Source organism: Accipiter gentilis, chromosome Z, assembly GCF_929443795.1.
Source record: "Accipiter gentilis chromosome Z, bAccGen1.1, whole genome shotgun sequence".
NCBI classification, from domain to species: Eukaryota; Metazoa; Chordata; class Aves; order Accipitriformes; family Accipitridae; genus Astur; species Astur gentilis.
The window spans coordinates 2,912,132-2,937,330 of record NC_064919.1 but is presented as its reverse complement, the minus strand read 5'-3'; the positions used below and the strand labels follow the sequence as shown (position 1 = coordinate 2,937,330).

General features: G+C 37.6%; 1 protein-coding gene across 6 annotated transcripts in view; it reads right to left on the bottom strand.

Moving 5' to 3' along the window:
• The window catches only part of FAM172A (family with sequence similarity 172 member A), a 272,071-nt gene that overhangs the window by 208,608 nt on the left and 38,264 nt on the right, over positions 1-25,199 (bottom strand). For all 6 annotated transcript variants that reach the window (XM_049795847.1, XM_049795843.1, XM_049795848.1 and 3 more), the window contains one exon: positions 6,707-6,772. In XM_049795847.1, coding sequence (XP_049651804.1) covers positions 6,707-6,772 — 66 coding nt within the window. The remainder of the gene's footprint in view (positions 1-6,706; positions 6,773-25,199) is intronic.

Genomic DNA, 25,199 nt, shown 5'->3' with positions numbered 1-25,199 from the left:
GGTCATGTTTCTCCTCAGCATCTGCTGCAGTGCTGAAGACCTCATTCCCTGCTCCGAAATGACGTAACATCTCACGTGCCTCAGCTTGCACTTTCTACACCAGGAAAAGTACTCGTGTTCTCTCACACTTTGTGCGAAAATATAAAACACGGTAAAAAATACATTCTATTGAAAAGAGTACAGAACATATAAGTGCAACAGGTACCTTACTGGGGCTACAGTCAGATCACGTTGCTGCTTCTGAAGTAGCAGTATTGATACCTTAAAATTTAACACAGCTTAGGTAAAAAGTCAGACAACACTAAATCTCAGATAGTGCTTGGCAAGATGTAACTGACTTTTGCACAGGAACTGAATACTTACGATACTGTAATTAAGAAAAAAAAATTGTGCACTTGTATTTCAGGAAAAGATAAAACTTAGCTGTATGCTTTAGTAGTTATAAACTAAATTTTTGTTTTCTATTTAGGAAATACTAGCACTTAATGATCATATGTATTAGAAGATATCACTAGTTCACACTTCTGCAAATATGTTAATTTAGAAGTTAAAAATATGTACCAAGACCATAAAAAAATAACTCTTCATTCTCTTCCTCAAATTAATCACATTTGCAAACTTTTATTCAAGCTCATTTATCTTCAAACAGTAGTAATTCATTAGATCAAGCTTTCACTGAAGAATTCACATAAAGGTCACTCTTGTGCACAACCTTACTTTACTGACAAATCAATGTAGAGTACTATTTAGTGCTAGACACACTGAGTCCACATAAAATAATTTATATTTATTAGCCACTTTCTCTTCCAGACCTACTCATGAACACTTATTTCTGATCCTTTATTCAAACACAAATCAAATAAATTAGTAAAATTCAGTAAAATGCTAAACTTTAATTAGTTTAATTTAACAATTTGATTCAATGTTGTTATTCACATGCAACAACAATCTTCCAATAATCTGTAGCTAGGAATGTCAAATCAATCTAAATTCTGCTGATAATTTGCTGTTTAAAACTACTGTGTGAAGTTTCATTTTCCTTTTCTCAGATTTATTTTTTCAACACAAAACTATACCTTAAGGTTTATGAATGTATGCAGTTATGATTGAATTCTCTGAGTTATGTGCTCTACAGATATTATGCTTTTCTTAAGGTTTTCAAATAGTGAATTATTTTTTTCCTTTTGAGTTCTGTCTCAAATGAGCTATCACCTAATACAGTAGTACCAGCCTACAGAGTATTTCAACAGCATGCTAGTTACTATTTTGCCCAGCTGCTATCAATACATAGGGTAAAGTCAAACTAACTATACTTGAAATCTAATCTTACTGACATTCATGTTACCACATCAACATTGACTTAATTTTCAGTTCTTAGCAGTTACCAACCCAAGATGCACAAGACCTGACTAGGCTGTAGAGGTCTTTTATTTTGTACATTGGAAGTTTTTAAGTTTAAGATTGAATGTTAACTTTTTAAAGGGGAAAAAAATCCACTAATATTTTTCTTATTCCAGTTAAGAAACACAATAAAAATTATGAGCCTAGAGCCTGCAAACAAGTGAAACAGGTGTAACTTGTGACTGGAGGAAAAAACATGGCAAATAAATGGAATTTAAACTGCAAAGACTCAAAAAGATTGTGAGAATTGTGAGCAGCTGGTGCAGAGAGAAAACTGCTCATTTGCTTTGCAAGATAAGAAAGTCTTCTGTTATGCGGCTCTACATAAAGCTCGCTAACTCACTTATGTTACAGTCTTTAAAATATTGAATATCCTGATTTATAATTTTTCACTCAAAATTGTAAAAAAATGAAAACTGCTGATCAATATTATAAGCAGCTAAATACCATCTGGTCATTACCACAGCTAACTTAACAAACCTAAAATCAGTGGAATTTTTTACAAAACAAGTATTGACTGGACTTTGGCAACAAAATAGCCAAAAGGAACATGTAGTGGAGATAACAGACCATTGTTTCTCAAAGAAAAGTAGTTCTTGGCTGTCTAGTAGGTCAAAAGAACTACTGAATGAAGTTTTACCTACTGTAGTGAAAGAGCAAAGCATTGGTAAGTTAGAAGATTCTGCAAAGTTAGACCTTTCAGTGCCATCGTCAATAAACCATATTAGTAATTATTTAAACTTCCATCTCAAGCCTTCCCAGAAGCCATTAAAGAGGCATTTAATTCAGAAGCACCCTCTATTTGTCCTCAACTCCTAAAGAACAGCAAAGATCAATCACTGATTATGCCATCAAAACTAAAGAAATACAAAGACTTCATCTGGATAAAAAAATTGCAGTCATCTTTATATTCATAATACAACCTTCAATGGAGCACAAAATGAGAAATTTAAAAGAAATAATTGCACGGCTTCTCCCAGACTGTGAGTCTCTTCATTTAAATTTTCAAGTCCAGTAGTATATGTTAAACATTAAAAGAACTACAATACTTTACAGTAACAATAATGCAGCATGCATCTCAGCCTCCCTGTGTAGGAAAAAATGTTCAGATTTATGTCTTGTCAGAGATGCTGACATAATAAAATAATGGGTGAGCTTCCCTGATTTCCAAACTGCTCTTATTTTCATATCTGAAAAGAAATTTACAAACAATTGTGTCAAAAACTGAAGCTGCTGCCTGGGAAAGCAAAATAAAGACAGCAAGTTGGACTTTGCATATGAGGCTGAAATTAAGAAAGATGAGAGAACATGAAATGCTGTCATCCTAAACCTTTGAAGCATAGCATTTCTGTACACTACTAAAATCGCGCTGAAAAAATAAAAAAAAAGTACTCCACTTAACACAGTCCTGAAACACATTTCATATATTCGAACATCTTTACACTGTCTACTTCATCATCAGCTGCAGAAAAAAGAAGGCCAACACACCGTCTGTCACCTGTGATGAAGTTCAGAAGAAACATGTTTTCTTATTCACCTCCAAAATGTTCATATAATAACGTCATATTCATAAGAAGAGCCATCATGGTCAGATCAAGGTCCCATGATCCTGTTTCTGACAACTGCCTGATTGCTTAGGAGAACAGTACAAGAACAGAGTGGTTTTAAAGTGATTCTTCCCTGGTTTTGGCAACCAGTAACTTTGGAGCCTCCCAAGGCACTTTATAACTGGACAAGCATGTACAATAGTTCAATGCACCTACTGCACCTTAGTATTGTCAAATGGTTTTTTTGAATACATTTATACCTTTCTCCTTGATAGTATTCTGTGGCAATGTGTTCCACAATATAATTGGGACGTATATGAAATAGTACTGCCTCTCTTTCAGTAGAGATCTCCTGCCTGATAATTTAAACTTGATGCCCCTTAGCTTCTCTATTATGAAAAAAGCGAAAAACCATTCCCTATTCATCTTCTCTACACCTTTCATGATTTTATAGATTTGTCATATTCCTTCCTCAGTCATCTATTTTCCAAGCTGAAGAATCTTTGTCTAATCTTTCTTTGTCTGAAAAGCATTTCATGCCTGTGATCATCCTTGCAACCCTCCTCTGTATTTTTTTTTTAAATTCTTCATATCCTTTTTGATATAGTGTCCAGACTCCATGCAGTGTTCAAGATGAGGGCCCACATAATGAGTGGAATGACGATGTTTTTCTGTTTTGTTCTCAACACCTCATAATTCCTAACATCCTATTTGCTTTGAGGGTTTTTGACTGCCATTGAGCACTAACTGATGTTCTCAGAGAACTATTCACAATCTCTCCAAGCTCTTTCCTGAGTTGTAATAGCTCATTTAGAGGCCACCATTGTGTTTACAGAGTGAGTTATTTTCCCCATAATTTCACATTTACCAGAATTGAATCTCATGTCATTTTATCATCCAATCATTCAGCATCATGAAATAATTCCCCAACTCATCACAATCAGCTTGAGATTTAAGTATTCCAAATAATTTTAGAAAAAACAGAAAAATTTGTTAGCTTCTATTAGTTTCTTTTTTCCTTTTATTTACAACTATGTCAGTGAAGGCCTTAATAACACTGCACCAGTAACAAATTATTTCATCTCTAAAATATTAATACCTTTTTTCCCTTTAACCAATTATTAGCTCGTAAGAGGAATCCCTCCTCTTACGCTTTTAAAAAGCATTTGGTGAGCTGGTTGACAGCTTATTGGAAATCCGCGTACTCTTTTACTGACAAGATCTTTCTCTTTCATGTGATCTCTGACTCCTTCAATGAATTTTGGTAGGTTTTTTAAAAAGAAACCGATCCTGACTTTTCCCCCAATATATTATTTCCTCCTGATACAGAGGAATCGCTATGAATCACTCCTGGAGGCCTTTCAAAGACTACTGCATTTACTCTTTTTCTGTTTCTCTGATGAAAATAGCTGATTTCAGCAGTAAGTTACATACTAGTTGGTTGCGCTGAAGCTTCTTATTTGACTTCTTATAGAACCCTGGGCTTAATAACCATCTCATCCTGCAATTTGATTATTGTGCGATCTATCAATTTGTCCTAAGATCTCTTCTACTGGTATGTCACATTTCAGACAGTTCCTCAGAATTATAACCCGTTTAAAATAAAATAATAATAAAGTGTGGAAACTGGACAAATAAATTGGAAATAATCATGTTAGTTGTTCTTATTTGAGCTGAGCATTGCTTTTGCAGGCAGCTCATCTATTAGCCTCATCAGCTCCCTTTTATCATTAGCCTTTACAACTGTAACAATCTCCTCAAATGCAGTTTGGGGTGATCTCACTCTGATTTTTTATGTAACTTGCCAGCATTTATACTCTTTTGTATTTTCCTCACTTGCACAGGAGTTACTCTTGCTACAGAAGCCATTTTATTACCTCCATTAGTCTCCTTTACTACTTTAAACTAGGTTTTTTCTGTTGTTATTTTGAAGTCTGTCAGTGATGATTTAAACATAGCCTTTAGACAGCTTTAATTTTTCAGCTTCTATATGCATTGTTTCATTTTTCTCATTTTTGTAGGCCTCTTCATAACCTATCTTTGACTGTGGTGAGGGCTTCCTACGCGTAATACTTATTACTAAAGAACAGTGCTCATACCTTGTGCCAAATTTTCCACACTGCTCACAATTAAACAGCTGCATATATTTTCTGAGTTCTTACTTTGCTCCAAAATGCAATTAAATTATGACACTTTGCAGAAGCTGGAAGTAACATATTTAAGAATAGCTTAAATGTACTACTGACAAACTCCATCAGTACTTAATTTATAAATAAGAGTAAACACAGATTAATTCAACAGTGGGAGCTAGACAGGGCCATTCTTCTCACAAGCCAGACATCCAAATCTCAGAGCCATGTGGACAAGTCACCACGTGTGTGACAAAGGTGATGGAGGTGTTGTAATACTTATTCCAAGTTTGTTTGTCTTCATTTTTTGAAGCTAATAGATCAGCCTTAGCATTGCATTACTTACATGCATATTCCTTTTTAGGAAGGACAAAGAAAGTTCTATAGCCTCAAAATTCAGCCACTTAAAAGTTTATAAATGACAGCTTCCTGGTTTTACAGAGAGAGGGTGACATGGCTTGAAGAAGTCTTTCGACACATCACCTGTCTGGTACACAGAAGTACTCCTTGGACCAAAACCTCCACAGTGAAGAAAACTGGTTGTCCAAAGAAGCTGGAGATCACGACCAGCGCTGCACCAGCAGACTGCCACAATGAACCCAATCCTCTTCTCTGTCTACACAGGAAAATCTGAAGCGGAGAAATGCTTTCTCAAGCACTCTCGGGTCTCAGGGCATCGGCACAGCCTACGTGGTTTAGTAGGCTGGAACTGCGAAGGAGAGAAGCTGCTCGCCCTCTGACTGCTCCACGGAGCTCCTGGCACAGCTCCTTCTGCCCTGACCAGGAAAAACTATCAAAGCCTGGCTGGGAAACCTTGAGTTGTTTGTTGCTGTTCATTACCTGAACAACACTCAGGGAACAGAAATGGGAAGCATGAAACGTTACAGAACTGCTAAAGCAGTTCTTTTCCTTCCTTAGCCCAAACGGGTTCTCCCTGACTGAATACGAAGGACTGGCTGAGAACAGCAGGAATGCCAAGGCTTCTCAAACACCGTAAGAATCCTTTATGATAGTGACGGAAAACCTACTCAGTGCTGTCACACTATAGTCTCCCCTACTTTCTCCAGTATATAATATAAAAATACCTAACATCATCACGGTATCACATGTATTTACAAAAAGTCTCATACGTGTTCTTTGGGGAGTGCTTCATCCAAAGGCTGATCAAACATTTCCACTAAACAACAGCACCACCTTATATTACATACATGTTACAAGTTACTGGAAAAGTGTGTTTTAAAAACAGACTTGGAGTAGTTTACTGAAACTCAGTTTGAGTTTATTCCTCTGCCTATAAAGGCACGTTCATTCTCTACATCCAGCAGTAGAGGTCTTGAAACATTCACAAATACTTTTCAAAAACCTTACGATTTCTCTATAAAAACTACCACATTTTGAAAATTCTGGTGTCTGGTAAGGCAAGGAAGGCTCAGCTGGAGAAATGAAACACATGAGAAGTGAGGTGGAACCCCATCTCCAGATGCACACCATGCTGCATGCGAAGGCAGTGTCCTGAGACAATGCCCTGCACAGACCCTTGGCACATCTGAATACTGGATTGCAGGCTATGATTTTTACAGATCCAAACAAACAACGTATTTGGAAAAAAAAAAAAAAAAATATACTTACTGGGAGAGTTACTTTCTTCAAGTGGCATTCCGTTTGCAGTAGTTCATAAACATATTTAGTAATGATCTGGAAGAAAAAAAAGAAAAAGAAATGCAAATAGATATCAAACCACTTACAGTAATGAAATATCCAGGCAGACCACTTAACAGCTAGTTGGTTAAACTGCTAAGCACTTGTCTATGTTTTGTATATGTATATGATAAGCACTTATCTGAATCCTTTACTACGCAACTAACAATAGAACTTGGAGCTTTACACAAAAAGTTCCTCTCTGTCCCTCAGAAAAGGCTGCTTGCCAGTACAAAGAAATTGTAACTGTACCTGTGAATCCATCACGTGCTGCTGTGTGAATAATTATGTGCCTCAAAACTAAGGATTATAACCAATTAATATATACTCAGGGGTACAAGAAAGGCTCTCTTTTGCAAAGAAATACTTTAAAAGCATTTTTTTCCCATAAGCAGGACTCCTGAAACCCTCTCCCCTGCAGGTTCACTTCATGAGCTACATGGAGAGCAGATCTGTAGTCACCCTCAGCACAAGTTGTCTTGCCGTTTCTATTCACTGAACAGGGGAGGAATGGGTCAAAGGTTTCTAAATAGAAGAAAAACCCTGACTGATTCCCCACTATGGGGGAGTTTAAGTCTCTTGTCTCCATGTAGAAATAAAATTGAAATTTTAGTCCTGAAACAAAAGGAATTATTTCAAAGAGCAACCAAAAAAAATCAACCTAGTCGCAAGGAAAGACTTGCCGTCTCAAATGTAACAAAGTTGTTCACACTTCAAAGGCTTGCCTAATATCTAGGGAAATTTTTTTTTACCCTTATATATTCTAAGAAAAATGGAGATGCAAATGTAAGAACTTTCTAACTATTATTAATTTGGGAATTAAGCTGAGGAACAAACTAAAGCGCTTTGTCCGTATGGGGCTGTAAAAACAGTTTGGAAGTAACTGCCTGGATTTCACTGGCTACAGGAGTTTAAAAAAAGGAAAAAAAAAAAGAAAAAAGAAAAAAAGGCAAATTAAAGAGGAAAAAAAATGCTCATTAAGAGCCTCAAATGGTGTTTGCCTTCCCTTTAAAGCTTGGAGAATTATGTTTAAAATCCAGACAGGACAAGATCTAAGTCCCAAAATATTAATCCAAGAATATCTGGGTACAAACCCAGCTGGTATTCTTTAGTCCAACCCCTCAAGGCCACAATTACAGCCATCTGAACCCACAGCATATTAAGCCACAACAGAAACGTCGCTGTAACAAAGCTCTCAAGTGATGGCATCTTAACAACACACTATGAACTGAGCAAGTAGGAGCCAGGGTATCATAAACTTCAATTTTAATTTTCCAAATGCACAATTACCAAATAAAGTTTCAATGAAGTCCAAAAGTTTTCATTATGTACATGTGAGCAAACACAATATGCAAACGTTTGGAACACATTCGAACAAATTAGAGGTACTGATGAAAGCTAATTAAAAATGTTGGCACGTGCCCCTCCCTTCCTTTCACAAAAAACCCAAATCTTTATTAGGATTATGTGAATTCTTTGCTACCCTGCTCAAATATGTTTATTGATAGAATTATGTTCAAAAAACTTTATGGTTTTAAAGAAAATCAGTCTTACTGAACATTACTATCTACAGGGAAACTGCATTTGGAGAAGGAATTTAGCTGTGAGCGATGAGTTGATTTAAGACATGTTTATCCCCAAAGCAGTATGTTAGGAACATGCATACAGTGTAATTTTACCTTCAGGGCCAAACTTTTTATGGTTCACCGAAATCAACTTCAGTGTAATGCCAACAAGTAAAGCAGTTAAGTTCCTGCAGTCTCAGATGCCGATGTTGTACAGACATTAAAATGAGTATAATGATAATATGGCCTCAAACATAGAAATTTTATTTTTCACTCTAAATCCAGGCATCTACTAACCATCAAAACCACTAAAAGAACACTCAGAAGATAAAAAAATTGCTAGGAAGCAAATGTATTTTAGACACCACTTGCAAAAATCTACCCCTTTTTGCAGCTATGTGTTTGTATCTATTTCTTCTATTCTCTCTCATCTATTTAGACTGTGATGTCTTCAGGGCAGAAGTAAACCTTGCCTCATTTTTTCCACAGCCTGGCTCAATGGGGCTGTGATCTGAACTGGCTCTTTATGCACTACTCTAATAAAATAGAAAGCGATATCAGCCTTAAAAATTGGACTGTTAAATCAGTAGAGCATTCTGGTATAGCAAAGACTTAACCTAATGAAAGCTTTTAATAAGAGTAAACATGAAGAAAGATATAGTGGGTTGGAGGCTTGGGTGCAAAGTGTGAGATTATGATCCTCAGGCAGCTCAGCACCTGGATGGTCTCCACGGCCCAGACAGACTGGAGGAAAAACTGCCATAAACTTCCCCTGTTTAAGACCACAAGAGGGTTTTTTTGGCAGCAGAAGATCAACAAGTTCAGGGATATCCTAGCAATGGCTCGTATGCTGTCAGCTTTAAAGGATGGAAGGTGATACACAAGATTTCTTGAAGTAGCATGAAAGCCCGAAATTTCCCAGAGTTGAAAACATCATCATAATGGCCAGGTTTCCTGCACTTAGCATGGATGTGCCTGGAAAATCTAGCATTCTGTCCGACCTAGGAATATGGCTGCAAGTACTGAAAATGCTACAAATCCAACATTACATTTGGAATTTTATGCTTTTATTTACTTGTGATTTTATGGCTGATCTGTAATTTTGAAAAATTAACTTTTAAAATACCTCTTCTATAGGCATTAAAAAGAGAAGGGAACTGTGCCATTTTATTTATATATCACTAGTTAGACTTACTATTACAAATCTATACAATTTAAATAGCCACAACTTCTTTTAGTAGTAGTATCAACTTGCATATGCTGGTATTTTATCTTTAAGATCTGAAAACCACTGCAGAATGTTGAAAAGTGTCTTGTGACTTCTAGCATGAGAAGGTGAGTATGGTTACACTCCATGAACTCTCCTGGACTAATCATCGGTCATATGGTTGCTCATGACCACAGGTACTTAGTGACAAAGGCTGTTCAATCCAGTCCAGTGTTAATAACTCTGGATTAATAAATAATAAATCTAGAACTATCAAGCAACAAATTGTCCAGTACAAGCCATTCTCAAGGCAAACTGTGACACTTGCTAGAGACCCCTACTCATGTTATTCATACTAACCTGGGATATTTATGCTTTTTTCTACGGCTCTTGCAAGTCATAAGGTGTACCAACACTTAAGCAGTACGCTGAGTTGTAATTCAAGATAATAAGGTTGCTGGTGAGCAAGCAGCACCATGTCTGAGACGGGAAAGGAAAAAGAACCAATAGTAAGGCTTGCCCAGAGTGTATGAAATTAATTGCCAGATGAATGGGAAAAAAATGGTAGCGTTGTACTTCTTGTATGAGACACTGGAAACTTCAACCCCATTTTACAGTATCTCTGCTCTTTATACACTTCCAAGTGCAGTCTATCAGGAAAACACATCCCAAATAGGGTAAGTATCTGAACTAAGCAGTATCAAGGTGTTCTTATTGCCTGCTTCGAGAACCGGGGAAAAAAACCCCAAACACAAACCCAAGAAAATTCCATGCCTCTCATCACCTATTCTGATAGCAAGGGAGAAATCCTTTCCAACCACAAAGAGGTACTTAGCCTAACACTTTCACCCCACACAAAGGTTGTATTCAAACTGTAGGATAGAAGAAACTTTCTTCCCAGCATAGACTGGTCCTCTTTGGAAAGGAACTAAATGGCTTATACTTCAATTTGCTCTCAGCCAGCTGAGGAGCCAGTGTCCTGCCTCCTGTAAGCTTGAGGATACTCCACCTTAAATGAAGTCACAGCTTTTCTTACTTTTGTCAGACTAGAAAAATTTCCAGAATGAAGGCAGGCTCATGATAGCAGGGACCACAGCTGAGCAGAACATGTCCTGAACAGTAAAAACAGTGGATAATCCTGGGCATATTAAAAACACGAGTACCTAATCTCTGCTACCATTTCCTTGTTACAGTTTTCATTCACCTACTGTGGACAAGGTTGAGAGCAATAATACATACGGTTCAGGACAGGAACCAAACTTCAGTGCTCACAACTGCCCTTCTGAGGAGCTTAAAACAGTCAGTCTTCTGACTTATGATGGACATTAACAGTGTGAATACCTCCAGAAGTACCTTTTCAAAGTGCTAGTGGCCCCAAATATGACATCTGCAAAGTTCAACAGTCTTATAGATAATTGGGGGATAGACTTATATCATGAACAGTGATCCTTCATATGGATCCAGAACATAACCTATTTTAATTACAGAGAAATTAAATTTGATGACTTGGATGGCCAGCAAAAAGCACAGAGACAGAAAAGACCACAGAAAGAAAAGAGAAGTACATTATCTTATGACAGAGCTGAGATTTTACCCTTGCACTGCTAAATATTCTGCACAATGGTGGCCAAGACTATAACGCTGCACGCAGTCTCCAGAGCAAAACTGAAACTCCAGGTGGAAACATAGTTCTGGTACGCATAACTGTAGTACACAGTAATTGGCAAGGTCCTGGCTTCATGACTTGTGTTCTTTTAAGATTATATTGTTCATATAGAGGACTTTCTTCAGGACTGTTTCCAATTACCAGAAAGCATTGAAAAACTCTGTTAGCAGCATAATTTGTAAAATCTTTGCAATACACCATCCTGAAGCTACATGATCAAAAGATCAATACCTGCATACAACTATGTGAAAGGAGAAATTAAAGACTAAGAGCCATGGAGACCAATACGTTTAAAGTTAAAGTTAAAAAAGTTAAAGTCCTGAAGGTACTGAATCCTCAACATGGTAAGTGGAGACAAATACCAAAGAGAATCTTCAATGCACTAAGTATTGAAGGTCTTTAAACAACAAAAGCCTGGAAAAGAGGACAACCAAAAGCATACCTGCAAAGCAAGGAGGCAACTCCAAAATAACTCAGTTTAAAATAATGTACCCCAATTTTAAGTCTGTAAGAAACTGAAAAAAGCCTTATAACACATATCAAAAAGGTCAAGAAACAGCCTGGCACACAAGAGGAAGAACAGAACTGCAGCTGACCCACTGGTGAACTTTTTTGTAACGGAGATAGCCAGGTATACAGACAACAGATCACAACTCAGTGACTTGTTTCATAACACCTACATCCTAATCCAGAAGAGCTGATTCAGTACATACCACATCAAAAACCATGCTGGGATGCAGTGAAGTGCACTGAGCCTTGCTCATCGAGTCCCCCAGCTCCTGCTGTGCTTTACAACCCAAGCCTTCTGAATTCTCTTTTTTTCCCCTGAGAGTGCTCCCACTTTCAAAACCAACCATGGGTAACTCCACCTACCACCAGACTATGTACACGAACAGAACAGCAAACCTACTGCAGAAGGAAAAAAAGAAAAAGTAAACTACTCAAACTTGCAAAATGTTTTCTCAAGAGTGAATTCTCTGCTAAAAACGTATTAAGGAAATGTCATAGGCCCATGTGATTTGTGGCCTTTCGCTTCTAAACCGGCACCTATCGGTAGTCACTGGAAATCATTACCACGCAACAAACGTTCATGGATTCACAACAGATGTGAGGAACGCTTCAGTTAGCGCAAACCACAAAGTCTCTTTGAAGACAATCAAACGCCACATGTCCCTCTCTTCTCCCATATGCGCATCCCTCATGACCAAAACGCCAACAACCCTGTCAAATGGCTGGTGTATGGTTAACACATGATAGAGAATTAAGAACATGTGACATGACAAAGGATAAAGCGCATGTGAGCAGTTGACATTTCAACCACTCACGTGATGGAGGACGGATTACAAGACCTTGGAGAAAGGATAAGGGAGTGCAAGCTGTTAATCCAAGTTGTCCACATCATTGCCTGCTCCTACACACTTCTAGCAGGTTTCTGGGAAAAAAGGGAAATGGAGCAAATCACTCGTTAAATATATTCTTCTGGTGGACCAGATCCAGCTGGATGGAACTGCGATTTCCCACATCATGTTCCTCATTCACAGCTATTCAAAACACAAACAGAACCCCATCACCACCATTACGACTCTTGTTACTGCTTTTCACTGCTCCAAGGACTAAAAGCGAATGGAGACAGAACTACTCTCTCAAAGTTAACAGAGGCTACTTCCCATCAAGAGTGAGATGTGTTGGCAATGATACACTTACTCAGTGCATAGGAGGCTTCTGCCTCTGAAGATGCCAACTTGTGAAACGACACTCCTTAAACACCTTATCAGATCACTTGTTTTCATTAATTTTTAAAGACAGCTCTCAAACTACATGGAAGTGCAGAGAGTAAGAGAATCTAACGGCAATAATTTTGCTTGTAGGTTTTTATTAGTGGCCACATTTTCTAGAATGATATAGATATTACATTTAAAATTAAGGAGATTGTAGCTAATAAAACATAGGTGCGATACTGCTTTCCTTCTTGCTTGACTTCCTGGTTTTTCATAAGTCATATCATAAAAAGGGTTAGTACATTATTAGTGTCATTAGTAGTTTATTATCCCTCTATTAACCTTATGAGTTAACCTCAGTTTAATTTCCCACATAAACATATATTACAGAAAAGAAAAGAAAAAAAAAAAAGGGAAAAAATTACAATTAAAATATTACTGAAAAAGACATGCTCAGAAGCCACTGAAGTCTGACCACCTCCACCTTGTACAGTAACTCACTTAGATATAATTTGCTATGCTTTGAGTTGAAGTAAAGAAAAATGCAAGGTTTTTTATTTTTCTTTAGAGAATGCAGAAAAAAATCAACCTTAGGTTCACTTGTCAATTCCCACCCCATGACAGAACCACACTTAAAATGTGTAACAGCTGAACATTACGAGTTCGCCTGACAAATCCACATATAGACCAAAATCAACCTCATTTGTCTTTGTGTTCTTTTTTTCCTAAAGTAGTATGTTTGACTTGACTTTGCACAGTACAGCAAGAGATTCACCATCAGCTCCCCAGACTTCTAAAATTCCTTCAACTATCAATTCAGACCTGACATAACAGGTTACAACCTCTTGAATCTAACTTTCTCAAGAAATGGATCTTTCACAGGCATTGAAAGGATACTATTTTCAAATAATTTAAATTCAGCCTACGAGATTAAGCCCCTCAGCACTACTAGTATTTTCTAAGAACTTCAAGGTAGTGTACACAGGTTGGAGGTTTTATCACTAATCTTAAAAATAAACAAGTATAAACCACTAGAAGCAATGCCATTATGAGTAATGGATTTTCTTGTTTTATAAGATTTGTCTTCTCATTGGTAATAAGCACTTTAACACAAAAAAGAGAAAATGAGCACGAGCAGGAAACAATCCTTATAACAAACAGTAGTCTACCCACAACTTCTTCCTCTTCGCAGTGTAAGAACAATAATGTTCAGTGAAACAAATGCAAAATGAATTCCAACTGACTGCCCTGCGGCAAATCTCAAGTGGTGGGACTGACCCGAGGCTTGCTACTGTGGCTGCCACATCCTTGGTTGAATGAGCTTTATTTTGACCCTCAAGTGACAAACCTGCCAATAAGTAACAATGAGAGATGCAAAGGAACTTTTTGACATACTGCTTTTGGACGCAGACTTACCTAAGAACTGGCACAAACAAAAAAATCCACCATCACCATGCCAGAACAAAAAATCCTAAAAGCTGAATGGACTTTCTAAAGGCCCTGTTCACTGCAAGCTAAGGGTGTGTGGGGGGGGGGGGGGGGGGGGGAATCAATGGCATTTTAAAAATCCACAAAAGACCTCACTTGGATTATAGTGTGGGAGAACAATTCATTAAGATGGAATTGACATTACCTCTAAGGGATTTCTTGCGTTTTCTACTGAAAGCAATTCAATTCAATCTTAACACATGGGTGTGATATTCTGGATTCTGAGTTGACTGATCACAAATAGGATCTCAAGATCTTTTGAGAGAATTAAATGAAAAACAACAGGGATTTGTCATGAAGGCAGCATATACTGTTGATGTGATTTGACCCAATGTTTTGTTACATGGTCTTTGCTGACACCTGTTGGTTTATTTTTTGTTTTTCTTTTTTTTCTTTTTAAGAAAGCATCTCTCATTTTAGAAATCGCTTGACAATTATTTGGCTTCAGAAATGGCTTAATTACATAACCCATCTTCTGAAAATTCTAAATTCTTTTAAAATATGCATACATATACATATATATATATATTAGTACCAAGCAGAGGCTTCAATCAAGCACCTTGTGCTATAAGCAATTAATTAAACATCAGCAGAAAGCATGACCTCTATCTCCAAGCTGAGATAAGAAACAAAAGGATGAAAAGGTTGCAAAACAAAGAAGGAAACTAAAAAAAGCCCAAAAGAGTAACAGAGGAACAATATAATGAGGCTTATGAGCATGTTTTAATATTCCAATTCAAGAACTAAAACTTAGGATTATTACCTCTAAATTTCATACTAGAGATGGGTTATGAAAAGGGATCTGGAAGAAAGAGCAGTAGCAGTTTTGATTATTCCAACTATTAATGAAAAAAATGTAGTTTAGGTGGAGAGGTGGTGCTATGCAGTTTTGAAAGGTTAAAAATCCATGCCAAACCCAACTGACATATCAGATTAACATAGTTAAAGCATACCAGCTTTTGTAGCCACAGACAAAAAAGTCAGTGATGTGTCAAGCATCTCATTTTGCCACCTTTGATTTCTCAGCAGAAATGACCAGATAAATATTCACAGATGGACTGAAGACTTAATTTTATGTAAATCCAGAGCAGAACTCAAATTAACACCTTCTTTCCGTAGCAAGATGTCTTAACCATTTTGCCACCATGCTCCAGAACAGTAGTGGGTCAAAATAAATTCGATTTACATAAATTTAGCTGAAAAGGGCCATGGCACTGACGATTAGCAGTATTTATTTTTTCCTTTTCTTGGCACAATTAGTAGTTGATACCCTCAGGAACACAAAACACAAAAATGTTCATAGTTTCACTATTAAGTAATACCTGCACCTCTTTTTACTAGCTCAAGTAAACCAAATAGATTGCACCAGGGTCATTAACTCATCGCATACTTAAGGGGCAAACTCAGGACCCTCACTTGCTTTGAGTAACTGACAAAAGCCTGCAGTTAACTTCTAAGAGAAATGGCTAGCTTTCTTTCTGCTTTTCTAGGCTATGGTTATGATACCTAGTAGTCTGAAAGAAACTTCCCCTTAAGGAGAGAAAAACCTGCCCTGAAGGCACCGTCTCTTCTGGGGGTATCAAGCTGAAGGTTAAGAAAACACCCTGGACATTGATGAACCTTTTTCTATTCTTTTTCCTCACTGTTTCTCAAGAAAAGGTTTCCTTTTTCTATTCCACATGATTGAGCCTATCTAACCTAGCCTTGTGTTCTGCTGGCAAGCAAACTCAAAGAGCGAGCAAACTACAAAAAACTCCAGGTACGGCAAATGCCAGGAGAACTTTCGACTAAGGGGTAAGGAAGATTGCTTCATATGTGACAAGTAAAAACTTGACACTTTTGCTCTTGTGGAAAATACAGAAACCATTTAATTCAACAGTGAAATAAATTATTATTTAAAATGTCTTCATTAAATCATATTTGGAAAGGTTAATTTATGTGTTTTTTCCACTTTACTTTTAAAACAATCCTGTGAGGAAGAAACATTCTTGGTAACTGAGGTTTATAAAATAAACTTCATAGCCCATACTACTTCACTTACTGTAAGAGGACAGTGTGTAAGGATATTGTTAGTTGCTCATGAATATTTATGTTGATGATGTCCAAAAACCATAGCAGATCCTTTCTTCCTATGAAATTATGACTGAAAAACTAATGTAGCCAATCATGCAGCATGCACATGTCCAAAGACAGAACATCAGTATAGTACTTCACATTAAGCTATGTGGGCACAAGTACTGGGAGAAGAGGAATAAGAGCTACAGTGAAGCTCTGTACACTACAATTTACTGTGTTTTAATGAATTTTACCTACATACTTTGTTTGGGAAGGAATCCCATCTTTCTCAGTCCAACCACCAAGATACAGTCCAATTACACATAAAATTGCTTGACAGTGATTAAGAAGGATCACAACAATTTATGATTTTATGCAAACTTTACATATTAGCTGTGTCTTCGACCTTCTACTGAATACAAATATTGTGAGAAGAAAAGCCTTTTTTTTTGGTCATATGGGACATTTCAAAAGCTCTAGTGGAAATTTTGCCTTAAAACAGTATAATACTTGCAAGTCCAACTAATTAGCTGGTTTTTTCTATAAAGTCTGTAAAGCTATGAAACAGCCTGAGCCAGAAAATACTGCACAAATGCCTACTCTCATGTCCATTTATAAACCATGTGACCAGGACTGGTTCATGTTGGCGTTTGTTGATTTCCCAGTGGAAGTATGCGTGATGGAATCCTTTGCTCTTTTGGAGGGGTGGGGAATGTGGAAGAATAGCCATGTTTGATTAGACAAGTGGTTCAATGCAATAGTTATCAGTAACAAATATACCAAGTAGGAAGTAATGACAATTCATACTGAACATATCAAGATTTTGTCTGAAAAGGAAACTTCTTCCTAACAGCCAGTTTCTGTAATTTTTATACTATTTCACAGAAACGTTAAGTATGCAATTTTATCACCCAGATACAGACAAAGAAAATGGACATCAACAACAGTGAGCAGCATGCTTGTGTGCAATTTATAATTATACCACAGCCAATAGCCTGCAGACTTCTGTGCAGCGTTCTGTGTTCGGTGAAAGGGTATTATAAAAAAGAAAGACACATGAAAGACATTTTAAATTCACCATATATCAGATAAAATAAAGTGAACACAAGTAACAGTCAAGAGAATAAAATGAAAAGGTGAGATGAGGAATCAGACAGATTTTTGCCTAAAAGCAACTTGTTCTATGACAAGAGAATTTGGTACAATTATTTCTATGCCATGAGAACAGAGCAGACGATCTGCATTGAGGATGACCTGCCCTCCATCAACTATAAAATCATATTTATTGCTCTATACAACATGTGGTGCTGCGATCACATACTGACTGAACGTCTTCATCGCCACTGCTATTGTCAGTCAATAACCTGGACAACGGTCACACAGGCTGATGGGTGTTCCCCCTCTGTTCTGCTCGAGGCCTAATCCAGACAGAAGAGGCAGAAGGAGACCAGCATGTCACCATGGAGTTTGGCAGCAAGCAGGTTGACAAGCCAAGTCGTCGCATTACCATCTACCGTTTGCCTATAATCTTGTTTTCCATGCTTCTCCTTTCCCATTTTTCTCCTCTACAAACAGAGACTAAGTTGTAAGCCTGGGACTACCTTTTGGGGCAGCGTTCACAAGGTGGGTCCAATACGGTTGAGCTCCTGGGCACTTCATCCCCCACAGCAGTAGGTCCTGCTGCATTCTTGCCTCAGGCGTGGGGAACTGCTCTTGTGGACTGCTCCTACATCCAGGAGAAGCAGAACCTACAGAGGGCAAGCAACTACTGCAGCGGCACCGGGAGCTGCTGGCAGCACCTGCGGCAATTCATGGGCAACAGCAAGGCATGGGCAGGCGGCAACACACAGCTTGCCATGAGAATCCCATTTTTGTCCCCTAATTGATGGCAGAGACCAAGCCTTTTCTTGAGTTAATGAAATGGAAGCTTTGTGTTTTTTAAGCGGCAAAATGCCTCCACTGATACTGGAAACAATTACTGCTGCTCCTTTTGATAGTCAGCCAAATAATCTGTTTTTGGCTGGGTTGAGGGGAAATGAATATTGTGGCTTCTCCTGCTATTTGTGCTGCTGGCTAATGTGCCTTATTTTCCCAACACAATATTCCTAAAATTATGAGTTGTAATGAAGGATCAAGAACATATGCATTCCCGAACACTGGAAATCAGCCCAAAATTACGTTACTACAATCTAAGTTAGGACCCTTTCTGTTACTGAATGTAGCGTGTCCAAAAAAATCTTTACGAAACAGTACTAAAAATGTGCATCAGCCTTCATTTCTGACCTGTATTCACCTCAACATTTACTTAATTTCTATTCACTTTACCCATATTGTCTCCAGGGTTACAGGCTATTTTTATGTCAAAAATTATTAGTAGGTCATTTAATACTGCAGACAAATGAATTCTGCTTTCTAATGTATCTGACAATATCCTCAGCTGGTTTCCTGTAGAGGTGGAAAGGTAAACCCAAGAAACTTATAAACACCAGACTATAGTGAGCATTTCATCAAAGATTCTAACTTTCTAGAAGACAGTGGAAGAAAAGATATTTTTAAAAACTTAGGCACACTGTGAACTGAGATCAGAATTGTCTTACAGAAAGATCAGTGAACACCATTTTACAGATTTACTTTGGAATATCCAATCATACTGTATCTGTACAAAGAAAAATTTGTTCCAGAAGGAAATATTAATGGTATTATTTTATTACTTTGTAGTTTTAGCTTACTGATGTAGAACTGATCAAACTTGAAGCCATATACTTGCAACTCAATATGCACCTTGATCATTTCCACAAGCTAATCTCATTGTATCCACTGTGAAAATTATTTGAATTTTATCTACCTACAACCATACACATCTGGAAATATTTTTGCACACGAGACGTCACTGTGACCAAGAGCACTGAATTATGTTGACATCTGCAAGAACTGATCGGACCTCTCACTTCATGATTAATCCTTACCTGGTGCCTAGCAAAGTAGCATCCAATGCTCTCTGACATTTCCAAAATACTTCAGTGAGAAGAGGCGTGACACTGTAAACTGAACAGTAGATCGAAACCCAGGACAAACGAGAGCTCTGTTCCTAGCTGACTGCTATGAGTGCAAGCTCATGTTATCAAACAAGCTGTTTCCTTTTCTATTATAAATTGAACTCAAGGCACACACTCTCTTAAAGTGCACTTTTGCCAAACACAATGGGGTTGAGCAGGGGTATATATGCTATCAGGTAATACTTTTTCAAGTGCATCATGACACACGCCTTGAGAAATCAGCTGGTGGAAGGCAAAATGCACTCAAACTGAAACCTTGAATAACAGAGGAATCTGGGAGCAGGCAGCAGGATCCATACTAACAGCAGCACATGACAGAACCATAGCTTTGATACGGCAAGCAACTGTTCTTTCTTCTCCGAGTCATGTCACGTTCTGACCGTAACAGTCTGACATTCAGTACCATTCCCGAAAAAATGGTTAACAGTCGTGTAAGATTCATGGTGCTTCTTCCAAAGGTTTCATACTGTACTTCACAAAACTTCAGTGAATCATTACATCCGACCACCTTACAAAACTCGGAAACCAGCACATTTTTTGCCTTAGAAGTCAGCTTCATAGCTGTATGAACCTGGCCCCATCTACCATGGTCATCTCACTCACACCTCACAGGGGCAAGTTTCATCCAGGGTCTCCCGTCTACCACAGAGCTCCACCACTGGAGTATGGAGATAGATCTCTGTAGCAACCATTCACTGTTAGGGTGTTCCTGCTTAAAGGCAGTCTGCAATTTTTTAATTGATCAGCCTGATGTGACTTTGAAGCTGGCCATGCTTTGAGCAGGGGAGTTGACTGCAGAATCCTGAGAGGTGCAACCAAAATTATTCTGTGATTCTAAGATAGTAACCAGTACCACCACTAAACATACCCAAGATATCAAAACCACCTTGTGCTGGTTTTGGCTGGCATAGAGTTAATTTTCTTCCTAGTAGCTAGTATGGGGCTATGGTTTGGATTTGTGCTGGAAACTGTTGATAATACAGAGATGTTTCCATTACTGGTGAGCAGTGCTTGCACAGCATCAAGGTCTTTTCTGCTCCTCACCCCACAACAGCGACAAGGAGGCTGGGGGGGCACAAGGAGTTGGGAGGGGACACAGCTGGGACAGCTGACCCCAACTGACCCAAGGGATGTCCCAAGCCATAGGACGTCATGCTCAGCATAGAAAGCTGGGGAAGAAGAAGGAAGGAGGGACGTTCAAAGCTATCTTCCAACACAGCATTTGTCTTCCCATGTCACCATTATGCGTGATGGAGCCCTGCTTTCCTGGAGATGGCTGAACACCTGCCTGCAGGTATAAAGGCATGAGTTCAATCTAATTGTGCTGAACTCTAGAATGCATAATTTTTGACTGGTTGGGGAGAGTGTGCCTCTGCTCTGAAGACAAACCAAGTAGGTTTCCTCATCCCTCACAAAGATCTCTCTCATAAGATGCATCAAGAGGTAAATTCTAAAAAAAACATTGCCCATTTTCACATTAATGGGTTTAGCCATAAGGTAAATTCTTGTAGCCCTTTGCTGGGACTTTGTTATGCCCACATGAACGTCTAGAACAAAAAAATGTGGTCTTCAGCCATTGTTATCATAGTGCATGCCAGCATGAGCTTCACAAGTACAAGCATGTATGGATCACAATGATCAATCTTGTCCATACATTTTATACATATGACAGAGAGACTTGCTTCTGTCCTTCTGCACTTGATTCAGGTAGACAGCATATGTGATATTTGCTGTATTTATGTTTTAGTAATGCATGTGATACTTATCAGTCATTTGGCTGGCAGAAACTCCCAAAAGGTGCATTCCCTACACTGACTGCTGTCATCTTCAGCCTACCAAACGTAATGACATACCACCGTAATACTGGAAAAGGATTCATGAGTTCTGCTATATCTTGGCCACTTATTTAAATGATATTCTGGCCATTCACGTCTTTTACACATGCTGACTTTGAGGGTAGTTGCTCTCACAGAAATAGCAACATTTGTACACACATATGTATATGGATGTACACACAGTGAAGGAGCTCAGTCTGCATCTCCTGAGTGTTGGGTAGAGTGAGGACACTGCTTTCCAGTGAACAGTTTGACTTCTGTGAAAAGCATACCCTTTCTAAAAAAAAAAAAAAAAAAAAAAAAAAAAAAAGCCAAATCCCTCCATCAATGAAAGATCTATGAGGTTCTAAGCTGAAGAAAAACCTCGAAGAACTTGTGCAACTATCAGCATTGTGTCCTGACATCTTTTGACACTTCATTCTGCCACAACAAAAGCAATTCCTATCTTAGAGTTTCATTATTTCTGTTTTGCTGACAGCTATTTTAGCGTTATTCCCCACCTGCATTGCTACCTGCAGTTTCATACCGGTTTTTAACTAATACACAAAACGACATTTGTTTTAACTTAGAAGTTGAAAGCCTCTGTAAGCTAACGGCAACAGAAACATTCACTTCAAAAAATCTGATGTGCATTTCCACAGTATCAAGTAAAGCAGGATTAAAAAGTTGTTTCAACAAAAATGGCAAAAAACCAAACACGTTTTTTGAAAAATTGAGATCAACTGTAACAATCAATCTTGATACATTTAATGGCATAGAGGAAACTGAGTATCAAACCCCTGAAGATCAAGCAGTAAGAACACTTAACACTTTCCAAGTACTTCCATTAAAAAATTTCTTCTGGTTACCTGTCCTAAATTTTTCTCTTTTGCTTGAACCTCCTGCCTTCCTACAACCTTCATGAACTATGAGTAACTTCCTTCTTTCATTTATGTCACAACCTTCAGATGGCACAACCAACTACAGTAACACTCTCTTTGTGCCTGTCGTATTAATATTATACGAAAATAAAGTACTCAGCCTCCAATTTTCATTTAAGTTTATATTTTTTGTATTTTTCTAACCAACTTCATGGAAGCAAAAGTACACACAATATTGAAAAAGATGTCTCACGTAGAACTGCAGCTTATAATGGACAACCCCTCCCTTCTCTTACATTTAGTATTTTCCACTGTTGCTTAAATATCAGCACATGACAAAAGTACATGTCTAATGCACAAAAATTAATCATGTCTAATAACAAGTTCAGCTTATAGAACTTAACAAAACCACTTTCAAATACATTTTACACATTTATTTGTACTTTTATGTGAAAGTCTCACATGTATTCCAACTGGGATGGATAATATGTCAAGTTTTATCTTAAAAAAGCCACTTAAAATAGAGCCATATATACTGGAAATGAGGACAGAAGCTGAACTCCTGACTCTAGAAATTACAAACATTTTCACATACTTCTTCCATCCCGTGTTATGGTGTGTCAGATCTACAGTGAAGTGAAAGAAAGCTACCATAACATCTATATAATTTACACTGCTGGAAAGAAGACAAAAAAATATAAGCACACACACACACAGTCCCAGTTAATTCAGTGAAAAGAGAAAAATTCTTTGTTTTTCTCCTCAAAGATCTGTCATATATTATCATCAACAACATAGGGTATCACTCAAGAGAGGAACTCAAGGATTTGGCAGATATGCTGGAAAGAGTTAAGAGGTGCAACTACCCAAAAAAGCACAAGAGGCAAATCTGGAAACCCTGAATGTGAGAAGGAATTGACACCATTTGTGGAGGAGCATGATGCTTTCCTGAATCATAACAGACAAGACAGTGCATGTGTTAAGGTGAATAACAATGTATTAAGCCTCTCAAAATCCTAAGTAAGCAACCTATTGAACTGATCTTCCTTAATAGTCGTAACTGCATCTAACAGCTTCAGGCATGCTAACTGGGTATTTCTGCTGCAGTGATCAACAGAAGATAACAGATACCAAAATTCAGTTGTGATTGAGTTAATGAATTGAGCAGCTGGAGCATCTTAAAGTAATTTTAGGTTGTTTGCACATACAGAAATACAACGCTCTATTGATTTATAATTGAATTTTTTTCCTTTCAAATTACTCCTATTAAGGACTGACACAGCTGATACAGCTTTATTAAAAAATATCACTATTCGGCTGAATTTTAATAAAAATATTCCCAGAAAACTGAAAGATATAGGTCTCTTGTTGAAAACACAGATAGTGTTACATTCTTTATCTTGGAAAAGCTGAAAATCCTGTGATAGAGAACTAACTCTTCCGGAGTTCTGCAACTGAGGTAAAATAAACATATTTTAAAAGGGTTGCTTGATGAAAGCTGTAATCTACATATCTCTGGTTTACCAAAAACTCCTGCAGTAGCAGTAGGAAAATACTTTGCCTTTCATAGAAACTTCTAATGGATTTAAACAAGAACTGAACATTCACAAGACAAAGGTAAACCAACTGGTTTCATCACATATGCTGATTTGTATTCTGCCTAAGCATTGCTTAAATATATTTGTTTCCAGCCACCTCGATGGCAAAAGCCAGGTTTTTTTCACCACTCCTTTAACAAAAAATAAGCCTACTACATCCCATCTTACTTCCTTGCTGCAAACTCTCCACCGATTTTGGAGCTCACTACTCTATTCATTGTTTTTAAGTGGGAATGACTAATAAGACCAATAATAATTCAATTATTCTACTGTGCAATAAATCTTGGGTTTTTTCCCAACAAGAAAAAGGAGAAAGAAAGGAATGGATACATTTAGATAAAAGGTGGATTAATTGTATTTTTAATTTCAGCTACATGAAAATGGTTGGTACAAAAGTTTATTAAGAACTGCGAGTCTAAACTTTTGCATATAAACCCAGGATGACAAGAATGGTTCTAATTGAACTAAAGCTGCTGAAGGTTTTATTTTTAAAAAGCTCATGATTAACTCATTGAAACACTCCCCCTACTCCAATTTTTGTCTTCTTTTTAACAATTAGTACCATTCTTTGAATTGCAGCAACTTGCAAGTGCTTTATAAACAACCATCTGCCTTATTGTATCTTCTCTGCTTTTCACTGTTTATCAATTTAAAAATGTAAAACACATTTATCAACACATTTATCAACAATGTAACAAATTCCCATCTGGGTTTATGAGATGCTCATCATTTCTTTCAAGAATCATGCTAACAATAATTATGAAACTATCTCTGAACCTTTCGAGTACTGTCATGTTACTGTGATGAACCAACCTACTGCCAATTGCTGCCTACAAACTAGAAGAGTTCACTGAAGCACATCTGACATAATCATTCCAGTAAAAAGTCTTCACAAACAGCAGATTTTGAAAGCGGATTTAGCATATGCAAATGAATATATTGCATGCAACAAAGATTCATATTTAAATTTAAATTTCCTTAGGTACTATTAAGTAGTCTTCAATCCTTGCTGTCCATCTACTTCACTCACCAAAAAGAAACACTGAAGATAAACAGATTGTTAAAAGCCCAAATCTTTCTAAAATTGTAAAGACAGTACACATACATGTTTTAGATTTTTTTGTGCTGCCCCTACTAGCATTTTCTTTCACATATCAAAGACATTGGTTCAAAAAATGAGTGAAGTACAGGGACTGGAACCTTATGAAAATGTATTACTTATTGCTTAAGAACTACTGTCAGAAATTCAATGTCCTGCCCCACCTTTAGGTGCTTTATCTAGTTTTCTTAAAGTCTTCTGTGCCATGTTTCTGTTTCACACTTACTGTCGTGGTTTAACCCCAGCCAGCAACTAAGCACCACGCAGCCACTCACTC